Raw genomic sequence first — 17,250 nt, 5'->3', positions numbered from 1 at the left:
GGGGAGGGGGGCTGGGATGGGGACACTCACCGAGCACGGCCCCCCCTCACCTCCCCGTCACCCTCCCGGCGTCCCGGGGACTCCTCGGTGTCATCCCCGGGCTCCTTCCTGACCCCGCCAGCCCCGACCGCCCTCACCGCTGTCTCTCGCCGCGCATAACGACGCGCCGGCCGCCCTGGAGCCCCCAGCGTCCCTAGAGACCCCCAGTTACCTCAGGTGTGCCCCGTCCCTCCCCTAGCAAATCCCCCGGCACCCCGGTCCCCCTGCCCTGTGACCCCTCCATCGCTCTCCGTCCTGCCCCAACGGCCCTCGACCACCCACCCCCCCCATCGCTTCCAGTGACCCTCGCGGCCCTGGAGACCCCATCGAGTCTCTCTGTCCTTTCACCTCCCGGCCCTCTGGCCCCCCCTTTCCCCCTCCATCTCCCTTCCTGCCCAGTACTCTCCCAAACTTTCCCTCCAAACCCTTTTCCCTCTCACCACCCAGAGCTGCCCTCCACACACGCGACACCTCCAGTCCCTCTCCGTGACCTTGTGACAGCTTCGATTCCCCAGGCGTAACGTGGGAACCTGTCTCCCGTGCTCTGCTTCGGGTACTCACGTATTTTAAGCTGCTTTTCTCTGGTTAGACAGGTTGGACTGACAGGTAGCACGCGTTCATCCTGGACGCTGAGCTCCTCAGTCAGCTGTAGCGACAGGCCAATATCGTGGCATGCCAGGTTTCTAAAACAGGCATTGGTACATCCTTATGTCACGGTATCCTGTGCCTGGCTCTGTTTGGTTTGGCGCTCTGCCATTCTGCTGCTTCCCCAACTGGGTAACAGAGGCTTAGCGAGGGCATGAAGATCCTCGCCTCAACTCTCTGGAAGCTGACCCCCATATCCAAAAGATTTCATAGCGACTTTTTTTGGTGTCTGTACTGAGAAAACACTCAAAATGAGTCATCTCTCGTTACCCTGCAGTGGGAACAACAAAGGTGACACATTTCCTACTTTCTTACTTCTAGTCCTTTGAGGATTAGCAACCTTTGACTGCTGTTATCAGTTTGACCCTGTCAATAAGTTGCGCAAATGAACGTGTTTCTGACTCATCCACATCCAGCCTTTGTGTTTACTTAGGAATGAACCAGGCAAATTGCTTTGTCTCTTTCTTCCTTCAACACTTTGCTGGAGTGTTTTGCTAGAGAGAAAAAGGAGTATCCCTTAGGCTTTATCTCTGCCTGCCTTGCTGAGAGAGCAGGGAAAGGGCAGTTGATAATCATGGTATCAGATTAATTTAGAAATTTCCCTTTTCCCCATGTACTTCGGCCATCTTTTCAGCATTATCATTCTTCATAAACTTTCTGCTGTTAACTGTCTTGGCCACCTTTTATTTTCGTTTGTAGTTTCTATTCCGCATGTTCAAGCATGTGCAGAATGCTGCTGCACACTTCCTGAATTGAAAGAAAAACCTCAGAGATTATTAAAATCTCTGCTTTTGAAAGGCTTCCTTGACAATTGATGATAATTAGCTAATGTCTATTGCAGAAGAGATCTGTGATACTCAATCTGGGGCTTTAAAATCCCCTTAGGACACTAAAGTGCCTACAGATCAGGATAAATGTTTAAGAAAAGCATAGTTATGTTGAAAAGAGAGGCTAACCATTGACCTTACATAATCAGTTGGCAAAGGACCTTGTGGAAACACAAGGAGGTTGAGTGTGTTTTCTTTCTCACTGCTGAAAACAATAGGACAGGATGAGGTGTTAATTTATTTCAGGACCTTCCAGCTGGCAATTGCAAGGCAATTCCATCCTGCCTCCCAGTGATTTGAGCTGCCTGGTTCCGCTCCTGCGTACAGATAGATCCCTGTGGGTTGGCAGTGACACGGTGGATCTGCAGTAGTGCGAAGTTCAAACGGCCTTAAGCAGACGGTGCCATAAATGTGCACAAGACTTTGCACCGGGTAAAGCCTGTGGTTGATATCTACAGTCTGCCTATGTAAGAGCATGAAAAAAGTCTTGCTTTCACTGAAAAAAATTAAACAGGGAAGGGAGATGATAAGGATTCAGGAAAGATCTTAACAGGGCTAAGAGAATTTAGTGGGGAACAATTTACAAACGAGTTTTAAGTGTAAGGAGAGTTTGTCAGGGGGTTGTGTGTGAAAGTAAGAGCTGCAGTTTTCTGACAGAGCCCAAACCGGCTCTAATCCCTGTGCTGTTGGGATGTACCAGCCTGCAGTTATATTCACAGTAAGAAATTGTGCCTCACCAGAGCTCTCAGGTTACAGTGGAAGCTGCCACACTGCTCTTCGTGCCTGACCACATAAAAACGACCCTAATTTGTGTCCAGGCCTTAGCTCTGGGCTAAGTGACAGCACAGATTGCATATGCCCAAGCTTGACTGACTGAGGGCTTCTCTGCAGCAGGGCTTGCTCAGGACTTGCTCATTTATTATGTACTAAGAGAAATATGCAGAGGGGGAATTGGGAATAGCTGTTCGGCTTTACTAAGCTTGCCTTAGTCTAGGTAAATCAATCTGCACAGGCACGCAAATACTCCCAACAGGTGGAGAATCTGCGTTGCCTGAGCCTCACCCGCACATAGCTTCAGCCCCACTGCATCCTCGTGGCAGTGGTACCCCTGAAGTGAGTGCATCTCAACAGCACCCAAACACTGCAGACGTCTGTGCAAGCTTATGAGTATCACCAGCTGACAGGAATGCAGCACAGTATCCCCTCTCTGACCCCTTCTCCAGTGGGTGAAAATGGCAGCTGCTCATGTGAAGACGGAGTTGTGGAGTGTCTGGTTAAATTCAGGTATCCTGCCACATATTCAGGGTATCAGCAGCATCACACTGGGATGCCCATCCACAGTGGAACGGGAAGACTCTGTTCAGTCCTCTTCCTTAGGTGAAAGCTGTGATCCTAGGCACTGGCTTTAATCGCATTAAAACAGTTGCATTCATTGTTTTTCTTGAAAGCTTCTCACTTCAAGTTAAATCTTTATGTAGACAAGTCTGATACATCAAAAAGTCTTAAACACCTGTTTTTTCTGCATTTCTATCATCCCACCATACACAAGCTTCACTCCTTAAACCACTTGGAACACAGGAAAAACATATTGTGTCAGGCCAACAGTCCATCTAATCCAATGTTCAATCAGCAGCAGTGACTAATAGAAGTGCTAAGGAGAATACTGTAGAGTAAGAGGTATAGAAGTACCTCACATCTTGATTGTTTTCCTTTATATGTCAAAGATTTCGGAAAAGAAAGAAAAATGAAGGAAATGTGGAACTTCACCAGAAACATGACTTTGGATTCCCCTTGAGGTGACATTACTTTTGATGCCCTTGTTCTCAGGTATGTGGCATATTATTTTGGTGTTTTGTTTTCAGGCAAAAACCTATTAGCTCAAAAATAAAGCTAAGGCACTATTAACATTTAAATGCTAAAGGAAAAGTAAAATCTAAGCATCAGACTGCCTGAAGTTTGCAATGACACGCCCAAGCACGTAACATCTATAACAGAGAATGCCATGCAAAATAGAGATTTCTCTTTCACACTCTCAATTTACTCATACGAGAGACAGGATTGTAAAGTTACATTCATTACTGGGTTTAGTCTTAAAATTGTCTTAAGTTTACAGTCTGAAAATGAAAGCCAACATTAGAAGGTAAATGTTATACTTAGCTTAAAAATGAAATCTGAAGGGTAAGAAAGCAAGCAACTTGAATTCTGTCACTCTGTTCACTACATCCCCTGCTGGACACCTTTATCTGCTACCTAACATCCTCCTTACAAACAGCTGAATCTTTATGAGAATTCAACTGTAGATTCTTTTCAAGGATTATCAGTTAGAGCTGGTTTTGGTTACTCCCAGGAGCATGCCAGACCTCATTTGTTCTTGCCTGAACCACTAATATTCTAGGCTTAAAAGCAGCAGTCACCAGTTTCTGGCAAATGAACGATTCTCATTATGTGTTGTTATGCATTGTGTGAAGCATCTATCCATCTGCCTGTCAGCCTGGCTTTCCACAAGCTCTCCTAGGCATGCGTGCTGGCCTGGTCAGCCAAAAGATACAGCCCAGGTCTGCCTGGGACCAAATACCTGCTGTGTGCAGTAAGTCCATGTCAGAAGAGTGCTGAGCTCTCTTAAGTGAGATGCAAAGGAGTTGATCAGCTCTGATCTGTTACAAGATTCACCCACTTTTGTTTCAACTTCTTTTTTCCTCCCATGAAACTTTCTAGTCTTAGTGCCTCCTATCCCTTTCCTCTTTCTCCTTTCTTTCAGTCTCTCAATGCCTACCCCCTACACCTCTCAGTGCTGCACTCCTTCCTATTTTGTCTGAGCATTATTTTGCTTTTCTCACATACTGTTTGAGCTTTGCCTGGATGCTCTTGGATCTGTAGTCTTTATTAGTTGCTCTTCACCTTTGTCCTATTTCATATTCCATTTACAGTCTCCAGTTTCAACTATGCTAAAACACTCTCTGTACTCTTCTCACCAGTGTAAATGTAAAGGAATACCAACAGTAAAATGGCATAAAATGCAGGGGTGAGTATAGCCTAGAGAAGAGAAGGCTCAGGTGGGATCTCAGCTCCCTGCCTGGAGGGAGGGTGCAAAGAGGAGCGAGCTGGGCTCTTTTCAGCAGTGCCCAGTGCCAGGCCCAGAGGACATGGGCACAAACTGCAACATGGGAGGTTCTGTGGGAACATCAGGAAACAATTTTTCACTGTGAGGATGACTGGGCACTGGCACAGGTTGCCCAGAGAGCTTGTAGTATCTCCATACTTGGGAGATACTCAAAAGCTATCCTGCACAACGGGCTCTGGGTGGCCCTGCTTGAGCAGGGGGTTGGACAGGACCTTCAGAGGTCCCTTCCCACCTCAGCCATGCTGGGACTCAACTCTCTTTAACATTGTATTTGAGACTGATAGAAAATCACTTCCTTCTAGCAGCAAGAGTAGAGAGGAGCCACAGTTCTTTCTGTGTAAGGTCACCAGGGTGACACAGCTGCACATTATTGCTCTTGGAGAACTGGAGGCAGAGACACAGATCTGCTGTCAGGCTGGGACTTACGGAACTGCGTAGTGTGAGTACAGAGTTACCACTTCGCTCCACTGTAAACGGACCTTTTCCATGGTAGCTGCTCTACTGCCACCAGCAATAAGTAGCCCTTGAGATTGAAGGCTGTGGCAGTCAGCTCTTGCTCATAGATATCATGAGCTTATTTAAATGATGCTTATAAAATGTTGAGTCACACAACATGACAGGTAGTAAATGAGTGCAGATATTAAAGTAATTTTAGGTCATTTCCTCCATGTCTGCCCAGCTGATTGTTAATGGACATTAGAGACTCCACAACAGCCACTATCACTTAAACTGTCACTACTGGGACACATCCTCTGTCAGCCTCACTAATTCTAACATGGTGTTACAACACAAGGGTAAGAAGAAAATAGAATCAGTTATTCACAATGACCCACTTGACCTTATTCTGGCAGCAACAAATGTGGAGATGTGTAATAAAGTGACGCTAGTGGTTTCTTTTCTCATGATTTTCTAAGAATGTCCAGATGAACATTTTCAGATGTTATTTCTGCTTATTTATGATTGCTTCTGTGCTGTAAAGTTGAATGTTCACTTTGGGTTTGCAGGACAGGACTGAGAGCAATATCAAATTGCTGTACTCGAAGCAGCTTGCTTCAGGAAAAGCAAAACCTCTGTGAAATCTTAGCAAACCTTTGTGTTTGATTCCCCACAGTGTTCGGAGTTAGAAGTCAGCCCTGAAATGTGGTGGTTTCAGCAAGGCCTCTCTTGTTTGCCTGTGGCTTTGGTTGTTTGGTCAGCTGCATCTTTCGTGTTTTCATACATTACTGCTATCACCTTACACCACGTCGACCCTTTGGTGCCCTACATCAGGTCAGTAACACTCACACACTTCCCCTGTTAATCGAATTGGCTTCTCACTCCTCTGAATTGTTCCCCAACTCCAAACTTTAAACAGCAGTTCTCACCTAACAGCTCCAGTTCTAAACTTACTAACTGCTTATAGTTACTGGTGTGTAACTCTATTTAAAGCTATCTACTTTTGTGTAAAAGTCTAACCTTTAGGCTGTGACTCTGTGAACGTATCCTTAAAATGATGATGAAAAGAAGACTGGGAGTGCCTCTCCAACCCTCTGTTGAAAGTAAAGTGTCTTGCTGTCACCCGCTTTGGTTGCACCAGTAGATCTGTACTATAATCTATATTCCCAACTGCATTGCATCAAGGCTGTCCATATGATCTTAGTTTTGGTCTTTCATTTTTCCAGCTGCTTCATTTTTCCAGTTTTAATACTCTTCATTCACCTCTTGTGGAATCCAGATCAATATAAAAGGAATAGTTATACCAAGTATGTTCATTCCCTGTTGTAAGGATAGCATGTCTTTCCCATGCTTATTTCCACAGCTCTGGAAACTAGCACAGTATAGTTTGAGTAATGAAAAAAATCAGTGAAAAATATCTGGGAGGGTTTTTTCACAAACCTGCTTCTTATGGTTCCTTTGTAGACTGAAATAAGTAAAGTTGTGTTGCAAGTATTTTTAGTACAGATAGATACGTATCACCCCATTTATCTCTTCCAGTGATACGGGGACAATACCTCCTGAAAGATGCTTATTTGGGATCATGTTAAATATTTCAGCTTTCTTGGGTGAGTATAGAAATCTGTCCTTGGTGAACTGCAGGCAGTTCTGGAATGCACGCAGTTTTAAACAATTTAATTTCCTTATTCAGTTCATTAGACAGCTCGTAATTCTCAGTAAAAAACTAAATTCTAAGCAATCAATCTTAATTATCTTAAGCAATTCAGAGGAAAGTGCATGGCAATGATGTTATCCACAAAGCTAGCATGACAACTGCAGATTCCAGGAAGCCAAAAATGTGTTTAAAAATCCCAGTAGGCTAGTAAGAGAAACAGAAATGCAAATTCAAGGCATTCACCTTGTGCAGCGATTATGAAGAGGAGGGGAAAAACAACCTAGTATGTCTTTCAAATGAAAGAAATCAGAAAAATCTAGTAAATCTAGGAAAAAAAATCAGAAAAATCTAGTAGATTGACTTGTTTACCGTTATATTATTTAGTTTTCAGTTCCAGATTCTCAGCTTTCCTGTTTCAGTGTACCATAACAGAGTTTTTGTATTTTAAATACTTGCCTCTCTCATTCAGCATCTTCCCAGTTAAAAAAGGACAGTCAGCTCATCAGCTGAAAATCTCACTGCATTTGGGTTCTTCATTAACAGGTATGGCTACCATGTATGTCCGTTATAAACAAGTTTATGCTTTGAATCCAGAAAGATCCAAGATCATCAAGCTTAATAAGATTGGCCTGACACTAGGACTGATGAGCTGTTTTGGACTTTGCATTATTGCAAATTTCCAGGTTTGTGCTTTGCTTGCAATGTCCTGAAGCTGTCCAGATTCGTGTGTTTGTTTGTTTACTGAGATATTTGATAAAATGGGGCCTTTACTGAAAGCAAAACATTTTAGGGCAAACCTGATTTTTGTTAAATTCCCTACAGAAAACCATTAACAACCTAAGTTTCAGTTTAGAATTTCTTACTCATTTCCTACTTGCTTTATCCACTGGGATTTGTGAGAAGGCATTCATGAAACTCCAAAACATTAAGAAACCCATAAGTTTTGTAGAAAGCAAACTCATCTTGGATCTCCTTGTAGGACATTTGAAAGCTCTAGCTCCAGATCAAAAGACCACGACTGTATTGTATTTTGACTCAGGAAAATCAGGTATCAAATAGTAAAAACTTGTTACAACTAGAAGTAAAGCCAGCAAAAACACCCAACCCCACAAGAAGTCCAGCTCTGAAAAATCTGCTCTCTTAGGGATATTTTCCTTCAGACCCACACAATTCTTAAGAATACTGCAGTGTTAATGAGCTTTTGAATTTCTCCATCCCAGTATCTCTATTTTTTTTCCTCCCCAATACTTCCTACCCCCTCAAAAAAAAAAAAAAAGCTATATTCTCACATATCACACCATCAGCAGCACCACATTCTGCATCGTTGGCTGTTACATGCGAGACAGTTGTACAGTTCCCAGCCTCATACTAATTACCCGCTGGGTTTGGGGGGATCTGTAATGATGCCTTTAGCCACTAGAGGCTGCAGTGTCACCTTGGTCTCCTGATGGATTAGGGCCAGGGAAAAGCACAGAGGAAAAGCTCCTGGAAGGCTTTATCCCTTCTCCCCTAGCACAGCTCTCCAAGTGCTTCAGCAGCCCCTGTCCTAGAAACCTCAGCACACTCATGTTGGGGTTGGTTATTCTGGAGGCCTCAATCTATTTAGTTTTCTCTAGAGCCCTGGCTCTACCCAGAGGTCAGAGCCTCCCCTACCACACCCACCATGCAAAAGCCTCCAGCCTGTGTTCAACCCCATGATTTCCCTCCACCACTGGAGAGGGGATGTCTAATTTCTGTAGATTTCAAGATAATCAAAATACAGAAGATGGATGTTAATTTGTTAAATAATTTGTGTAACATTTAATCTAGAGCAAGACAAAAATTGAAAGTGAGGTACCTACATATCCAAGTGATGGTGAGGACTACTTGAGGGCCACCCCAGAGACAAAAGGCATGAAAACCCTCTAGAATCCACTAGTTACTGAAGACAACTGAAGTGTGAAAATATACAGAGATGAACAAAGGGGATATGGAAACAGCCATCACACAGAGAGCTCCAGAGAGCTCGCTGCTGGAGTCAAAGCAGCAGCACAGGGTTCATCCTCCTGGGAGGTTTAATTCATGCTGTTCAGGCAGTGCTGTTGCTTAATTCTATTGATTTCCTCTCACAAGGGGAAAAGATTTCTCTCTGATGACCCCTCATCACTGAACAGCACATGATTTCAGAGCACACGCCTTTGCAGCTTGGTTATTCACTATTTAAATATAAATTCCCACTTTTGTGGATGCAGCACTTCAAATTCATTTGTGCGCATGGAGATTGCGAGGGAAGGGTGACTGCAATTGCTGATCTTACAAGTTACTCAGTAAAATACACAGGCAGTCTCATGCTTTAGGGCATAAAAGATCATCTGCACGATTGCCAGGCCTTGCATTGCACAACTGGCAAGATAACACTTCTAGTTTCTGTCTTTGGGCACTGAGGGGAGAGGACTGAACACCATGTGATATTTCAGGGCATAAATTTTTTTAGGTTATTTTTCTTGGAATAACTCATAGTTTTAATGTTTTTTACTGCTTGGCAAGTCATTATCCTGTAGTGTTTTTTAAGTTAAGAGGTATTACTGCTTCATTCAACCTCGTTCCCTCTGAAGTATTCAAATATACTGATTTGACAAACAAGGCTTATTCAAACTAGAGTAATTCAGAGAAGCTCTAAATCTCATTATTTTTAATCCCATTTTGGGTACTAGAACTGTGTTGTTTATCCTATATTGCATTAACTTTCATAGATAAACAGATTCCTGGGATAGAAATGCTGAGCCTGTTGTCACTCTCATTACCTGCCCAACCGCAGGGACTCTGTCATCCAGTTTCTGTATTAATGTCCATTATGGCTAATGAGAACAGCTCTTACAAATTCCTGTAGTTAAGATACAGCTGTGACCTGTAACTTAGCCACAAGACCTTAACAAAAGCAGCAACACAGAGGGCTGGCAGGTGCTGGCTGCCAGATGACTCTGGATGAGGTTTCCAAGAAAAATCTCCTAAGTACTAGCACGTTCCAGAATTGCTTAGCTTGGCATGTGAGAACGCAGTGGAGTGTGTGGAGTGCCAGAGATTTACAGAAGAAAATTGTTCTCCACATTTAAAATGAAACGAGGTTCTGTACAAGCAGTGCTTTCTTTCCCCAGAAATGTATTCTGTACTACATACACGTGCTTGGAGCCTGCCTGACATTCGGAGTAGGGGCCATTTATATGCTGGTTCAGACCGTCCTATCCTACCTGATGCAGCCAGAAGTCCACAGCAAAGACATCTTTTGGATCCGTCTGACCGTGTTGCTCTGGTGCTGTTCAAGCATTGTGAGCAGTATCCTTTTGCTGTGCAGTGTCACCATAAAACAGAGCAGCCTTCACAAATGACAGGATTTGCATCTACGTTAATTTAACCCACCAGTGTGAAAGGCTGTGCCGCAGGAGGCCTGTTGTCTTTACACCTACAGCTTGTATCTGCTATCTGTTTGTACTCTGTATTGCAACCTGGGAACTTCAGGAAGAAGGGAACCATCAGGTTAAGCCCCTGGATAATAAGGTAAGAAAGAGGGATGGTTACCACCCGTTCTCCTCTCCTTTCCTTCTGCACACCAGCAACTGAAAATGGCAAAGTAAGAGTTTATCACAAAGAGGTGTGACTGTAGATTGTGCAAGATGGGGAGAAAGGCAAGTGAACTTCAGAGATAGGTGGTTTTAGGGGGTGGGTGGGGGAAGCCAGGTAAGAAATAAAAGTGTGTTCCCTGGTGACAGGAACGCTGCAGCAAATTTTATAGCTGGATACAACAAAAAGAAGCACAGAATGTAGCATAAGAGAACATAGTAACTAACCTAACCCTGAGCAGCAGTGCTGCACTGTGCCAGGTGGCTCCCAGAGCAGGTTTAAAGTGCTGGCATGTATCAGAGAGACAATTCTGGACCATATTGCCAAGGTTGAGTCAAGAGAGACATTTGACCTCAGAAGACAAGACATTTCTGACCAGCATTTCCTACAGCCTTCCCTCGGCTCTGGAATCTATCAGCTCCCTTAACTTTGAATTCTGAGTGCTGGAAGCAGCTGTGGGCTTTACAGAAATACTGGCAAAACGATCTAGAAAGAGAGGCCTTTTCCCCTCTCCAGAGTCACTTAACAGTCAGGAAACTGAACCACAACGGTTCCTCTGCTCACCCCAATGGACCTAAATATTGTATTTTGAACATTATGACTCAGTTTTGTGTCAAACAGGACCACAACACTAAAGCTTTCAAATTTACATCCCAAAAGACCAGAGTGCAAAAATCATTGTTTAAATGCTGTCCCTTCTGCAGCTGAATCAAGGCCACCAGTTTAATCCCCACCAATTCCACTTATTTCCAGGCTCGCAGCCAAAACCAATACTAAACCATACGCCCTATTTCCCAGTGACAGACCATCTTGCTGAGCTCCCATTCCTGCTACTGCAAGATTATATAATCTGAACCAGTCAGAGGAGAAGCGATGGTCGGGGCACAGGCTGGTTAACTGTGAAGAAGTGAGAAGGACCTTTACCTGCTGAGGAGGAAGCATCTGCAAGACTTGGAGAATTGCTGTCCCTACCAGAAATTTTTGGTGCTATCAAACAACAAGATTTTCAGCTTTGAACAGTTTGGAGCCAAATACAATTGGGGAAGACTAAAATGGAACAATATGATCTGCTGCAAGCCTTTTACAGATGCCAAAAAACCACAAACCCCAAGTCTGTAGAGGTTTTTGAACCACTGTGGTCTAACCAAAATTAGAGGGAAGTAAAGCTGTAGAAATAATTACATATACATACATATGTATGGAAGGGGAAGAAAAGGGCAATTGTTGGAGTATTTTCTGAATTAACAGCTCATAATGTAATAAGGGAAAGTAACAAGGAGAAGTCTGTGCCTATAAGGGACATGGTTGTAACTGGTACTGGAGGACAGAAGGAAATAGCATTTTCTGTCAGCAACAGTGTGGCCAGCAGGACTAGGCAAGTGATTGTCCCTAGGCTGCATCGTAAATACTGTGTTTGGTTTTGGGCCCCTCACTTGTAGTGCGAAGACACTGAGGTGCTCGAGCGTGTCCAAGAAGGGCCACGAAGCTGGTGAAGGGTCTAGAGAACAAGTTCTATGAGGAGCAGCTGAGGGAGCTGCAGTTCTTTAGGTCTGGAGAGAAGGAGGCTCAGGGGAGACTTACTGCTCTCTACAGCTACCTGAAAGGAGGTTGCAATGGGGTGGGGGTCAGTCTCTTCTCTCAAGTAACAAGCGATAGGGCAAGAGGAAACAGCCTCAAGTTGCACCAGGGAAGGTTTAGATTGGATATTAGGAAAATGTCTTCACCAAAAGGGTTGTCAAGCACTGGAACAGGCTGCCCAGGGAAGTGGTGGATTCACCGTCCCTGGAGGGGTTTACAGGATGTGTCGATGTGGTGCTTAGGGACATGGGTTAGGAGTGGACTCGATGATCTTAAAGGTCTTTTCCAACCTCGGTGATTCTCTGAGGCTATAAAAATGCTCCTGATCCCCTTCTGGAATGAAACAGCAAAATAGCCAACACAGAGCAAAACAGTTAATTACCTGCTCTGTAATGAGGGGAGGATGGGAGCTGGTTATTTTTGCACCACAATGATTAAATTCTTTCCATTGCAGTAGTAACTCAGGCAGGTAACTAACAGCTACTAAAGCTGTACATTTTAAGTAGCAGAGAATTGGGTATCTTGCATTCAGATTGGTAACCGGAGCTCCCTGGACCACTCACATCAATTTTTCAATAAGCTTTGGAAGTCTGGGTTTTCAAAGACATGTTTGTGCCAGTAAGTTCAGCCTTGTTCACCACCAGAATGAATCTTTCACGTCAGGAGGCTCTTGATGTTTAATCTCATTAATGATTGAAGAAGTTAATATCTTAATCCTATGAAAATCAGATCTCCTGTAACTTAATGCTCCCAGTTTCATTACAGAAGCAGTAGCAGTGATGTAGTATATCCTCCTCTGTATGATGTGGAAAGTGACATCTCAATCACTCTAGAAGGCACCCAGGTCCCTGATCAAATGAATCGTTGTCATGGGGGGTTTTTCCTTGGCTGCTGTACTAAAGCAGTTATCAAACCTTGAGTGAACTAAGAGGGAGACAGAAAAGCAAATAACCCTCTCTGCTGCAAATGATACAGTATTCCAACCTGTAACCCACATACCAAGAATTCAAGGTGGTTGAGAAATTGAAAAGCAGTCAGAAAAAGAGGTCTAGACACTATTAGCCTGGACAGTACCACAAAAAAAAAAAATTCAAAATGCTGAGTAAGTATTCACATTTGATCAGAGTTTAACTAAGGACACTATGTTTGATCAAGGGGGTATAACAAGATGCAGCATACAGAGAACAAAGCTAATCGATTTAGATTGGAATTAACCTTTTCATGTGACAATAACTAGTCAGTTGGAACAACCTACCAGTTGGCAGGAATGCTGTGACTGTGTCACCATTACTGCTCATTATGCTGAGGAGACCTCATGGAAAACAGAGCAGAGAGCTCCTTACAGCTTCAGCTTGACACAATCCTGAGCTGAGTCTGAAATTTCCAAGTCGCTTATTCTTGGTCTTGAATTTTCCTTAAGATATTTCTTTACAGTGTTTGTCTCCTCAGTTGTCTTATACAGTGGATTGTATGGAACAAATCTGGTGCAGAAGTTGCACTGGGACCCTCAGGAGAAGGTAAGTGATTGAGTGGAGAAAATAAACAGAGAGCAAAACCCAGCTATGTTGTTTGCAGTGACCAGTGTGTCTGGGCACTTGCTGCAGTTGTGTGCACGTACTTGGGACAGGGGAGGACAAGTGAGCTTTACCAGTTGAGCCAGGATGCAGCTACTCACTGAAGTTACTGCTCTGAAAAACAGTGACAGCTTCAAGTGTTATTTTAAATTAATCTCACTCATGGGCAGTAACTGAACTGTCCTAAGGAGCTGTCAAACCACCAGCCCGTCTGGTCTGTGCTGGTCGGTGATTCCTGTCACTGTTACGCTGTTAAATGGCTTTAAACTGCGACAGGGGAGGGTCAGACTGGACATGAGGGAAAAATGTTTCCCATTAAGAGTGGTCAGAGAGTGGAACAGGCTGCCCAGGGAGGGGGGAGTCCCCATCCCTGGGGGGGTTTAAGGGCCGTTTGGATGAGCTGTAGGGGGCTGTGGGGTAGGGGAGAACTTTGTAGAGTCGGGCTGAGGGTTGGACTCGATGATCCCGAGGGGCTTTTCCAGCCTGAATGATTCTGGGATTCTGAGATACACCATAACACTAAATAAGGAATCTCAGGTGCCAGGTGGTTGTGGCGAAGCCGAGCTCCTGCCTGCGGCCAGGTGGGTGTAGGAGGGGTCAGCAGGAGAAACAGGCCAGAAGATCCAAGCAGCAGAGCTGCTGTGAAGCTGCAAGTCTGGGCAGTGAGAGAGCCCAAGGGGGACAGAGAAAGGGCAGGTGGGTCTTCCCAGCTCTGCCTGTCTCCCTGCCCTTCCTCATCCTCTCCAGGCACAGCTGGAGGCATGACGCCTACTGGAAGCTGGTTGGGAGAGCTTCTCCTTAAAGCACAAGCAGCCTCTCAGAAGTCTGGTCACATCCAAAGGAGGGCCTGGAACCTTTTGTCAAGAGGTTTTGTGGTCAGTCATGCCAAGCTCTTGAGTGAGCCGTCAGGTTTTACAGGTGGATATTAAATTCCCAGCGGGACCATCCCAGTTGTGCGGAGACGGTGTTTTCCTGGTCATTCTCCCTCCTCTGCCGAGCTCAGCGCTTCATTCTTAGAGACTCCAGATACGCTGAGGGATGTTGCTCTCCAGGGGGAACGGTTGTGGCTGCGGGATGTCATGTGTGCAAGCTTTGTGCCATTGCAGGTTCCGGAGGAGCTTTTCACACTGATATTTTTTCCCCTCTCACTGTTACACAGGGCTACTCAGCTCACCTCATCAGTACAGTCTCAGAGTGGTCGTTGGCATTCTCCTTCCTCAGCTTCTTCCTCACCTATATCCGCGACTTTCAGGTAAGATGAAGTTAACATTAAGCGCTCTGCTTCTCCAACTCTAAACAGCCTGATGTGGTGCAGGATGGGCTTCTGTTACCAGCCAGCAAGGCTGGAAGACCCGTAGCATCGAGCAGCCTCTCCCTCAGAGGGATCTACCCCAGCAGCATTAACACCCACGGCCCAGCGTTGGACTCGCTTTAAGCAGCATCACTTGTGAGATCTGTCAGTCCCGGGGCTGCGAGTCAGCCCAGGAGAACAGCTTGGGAGTCACTTCTGGAGCCGATCTGCCTTTGGGTGTTTCATCTGACTACTGGAATTGCCCGTGCTGAGCCAGTGACGAGCCTGCTAACTTGAATTTTCTTCCCTTTTTCCTAATACAGAAAATTTCCCTGCGTGCAGTCGTCAGCTTGCACGGACAAACCCTTTATAACGCCCCGCAGAGCTTTGTGACTGATGAGCAGACGCTGCTGGTAGCGGGGAGCATCTAGTGAAGGTGAAGAGAACATGTTCTCAGCATAACTCAGGAACTTAATAGCAATAACAGTTGATATTTCTAAATGTTTATTTTATATAAAAAAATTTATGAAGTGATTGTATTGTACTTGACATAAAGGGCTTTGCTATTAACCCACACAGCAATGCAAATGTTATCAGTATTGTAAACAAGCCTGTAACATTTCTACACATGCCGATCTCACGGAAGAATTAAATGAAGGTTGTTCCAGAGTTGTCTCCTCATTGCTTCCACCACACCCCGTTTCACTCCCTCGTTCCCTTGCCTTCCTCACGCCAGGTCCTTTTGGCTGCTCAAAGCCCTCAGCCCAGAGCCGGGCTCCACCTCAGCGCCCACACCTGGGGCTGCCCCGGGACCCTGTGCTGGGGTGGAAGGACCCCAAAGCCAACCCACAGGGAAGATGCTCAAAATGTCTGCCTGCCTGCCTTCCTTTCTTCCTTCCTTCCTGCCTGCCTTCCCACCTTCCTGCCTTCTTCCCTCCCTCCCTCCCCTCCCTCTTCCTGGGGCAGTTGTTTGAGCTGATGGATGGGTTCATCTGAGTCCCTCTCAGAGTGTCCCTCCTGCACCAGTCTGGGGCGAGGCAGCCCAGGCAGCCCACGTCCTGCTTCCTCACGGGGAAGCACCAAGTCAGACGAGCACTGAGCAGGACACGAGTCCTTGTAGCCTTGATGTTCCTCGTGCTCCCTTGATGTCCCTCGTGCTCCCCCAAGGCAGTCTCCCACCCAGGAACCAGCTGCTCATTCCTCCTAATGCTGCCAAACGCTGCCACAGGCTGTTGCCAGCCCTTAACCCGACCTTGCAGCTCCTCCGGGCACTCCAGAGCCTGAACCCCACGAGAATCTCAGTGCAAGACACCCCAGATGTGCTCCGGGGGGTTTATATTGAGCATTTCCATAGGGACCACCTCCCACACCCAACAGCCATGTCCAGACCCACCCAGAAGCCTTGAAAACACACATTTGCTTTCATTCTACCAAAGGACAGCCAAGTAAAGGGCTATTTGATCCCACACAGACCCACAGAATACATTGTTGGCAGCTGCCTTCAGCCCTGTTTAGCAGGAAGAGCTCAGTTTCCTTCCTCAATAATTGCTCAAGTCTACAGCTACTTAAGCTCTAGCATGTGTTTTTTCCCCCCACCAAAACAGCTCATTCTGGCATCTTCCCTCCCCTGGAGGGGCAGGTAAAGGGCCAGCAGAGGAATTTAAGCTGGAGACCTCCTGGAAATACCAGTTTTAACCTTTCTCCCAGATTACAACAGGATGTCTCCATCGCAGTTGTGCTTTATTTGCACTTGCAGTCTGGTTCAGCCCAAACTTCAGACAATTCACATGATGAAAACAAGCTTTGGAGCCAAAACCCTGCAAGCTACAGAAGCCAGTGGACAAGAAGATACAATTTTAGATGCCAACAAATCCCAAAGGATCAGGGGTCTCCTTGAGAGTTGCACACTCAGCTACACGCTCCCTAATGAGGCAATACACAAACCCCAGTTTCTGCTTAACTGCTACAACCTAGCAAACCTGATGTTTCAGCCAGCAGAAGCCACTGTTCTGTGCCTCACTGAAGTCTCATTAGGCAAATCTAAGTCTCATTAGGCTTAACCAGAAAATTGTCACGACAGTGACATACTACCTTGAGTTTTCAGAGCCCTGATCCCTGCTGGAAGGAGAGAGGGAGCCTTTTTCCCAGTAAAAAAAAAAAAAAAAAAAAGGGGGGGATACAAAAATCCCACTCATTCGCTCATGCAGCTTCTCAGGAAGACTCTAGTAGGACCCCATCTGCTCACAAGGCTTTTTTCTCCTTCCTGTTGGTGCTCAGCGTCACCTTCCCTTTACCTCTCCCCCACGGACCACAGAGAGGTTGTTCCTGACAACAGCATCGACAGGCTGCCCCCAGGAGCAATTCCCGCCCCAGAAAGCCCCAAATTTCTCTGTAATACCACCACTGTGATGAACCAGCTGAGACAGACCAACACGGGGGCAATCAGGAGTCCAAGCTCTACCTGAGACAGCACATTCCCGTCTGCCTGT

The 17,250-nt window shown here is 45.5% G+C and overlaps 2 protein-coding genes across 4 annotated transcripts in view; one reads left to right on the top strand and one right to left on the bottom strand.

The window, feature by feature from the left end:
• The window catches only part of CEPT1 (choline/ethanolamine phosphotransferase 1), a 31,980-nt gene extending 31,246 nt beyond the window's left edge, over positions 1-734 (bottom strand). For 2 of the 3 annotated variants that reach the window (XM_026864554.1, XM_026864557.1), the window contains exon 1: positions 601-734. The gene's annotated coding sequence lies outside the window, so the exon portion shown is untranslated. Of the gene's footprint in view, positions 1-479; positions 579-600 lie in introns of those variants that run through there. The other variant, XM_026864556.1, reaches the window with a different exon arrangement.
• A 2,499-nt stretch (positions 735-3,233) lies between these two features.
• DRAM2 (DNA damage regulated autophagy modulator 2) lies at positions 3,234-15,430 on the top strand. Its single transcript, XM_026864562.1, has 8 exons — positions 3,234-3,338; positions 5,744-5,901; positions 6,607-6,674; positions 7,265-7,404; positions 9,856-10,033; positions 13,331-13,413; positions 14,630-14,722; positions 15,085-15,430. The coding sequence occupies exons 2-8, from the start codon at positions 5,771-5,773 to the stop codon at positions 15,190-15,192; spliced, it is 801 nt and encodes a 266-aa protein (XP_026720363.1). The 5' UTR covers positions 3,234-3,338; positions 5,744-5,770; the 3' UTR covers positions 15,193-15,430.
• The last annotated feature ends 1,820 nt before the right edge of the window (positions 15,431-17,250 follow it).

The sequence above is a fragment of the Athene cunicularia genome, assembly GCF_003259725.1.
Source record: "Athene cunicularia isolate RWA chromosome 26 unlocalized genomic scaffold, athCun1 chr26_part2, whole genome shotgun sequence".
Taxonomy (NCBI): Eukaryota; Metazoa; Chordata; class Aves; order Strigiformes; family Strigidae; genus Athene; species Athene cunicularia.
The sequence above is the reverse complement of the archived record's forward strand: the minus strand, read 5'-3'. Positions and strand labels throughout refer to the sequence as shown.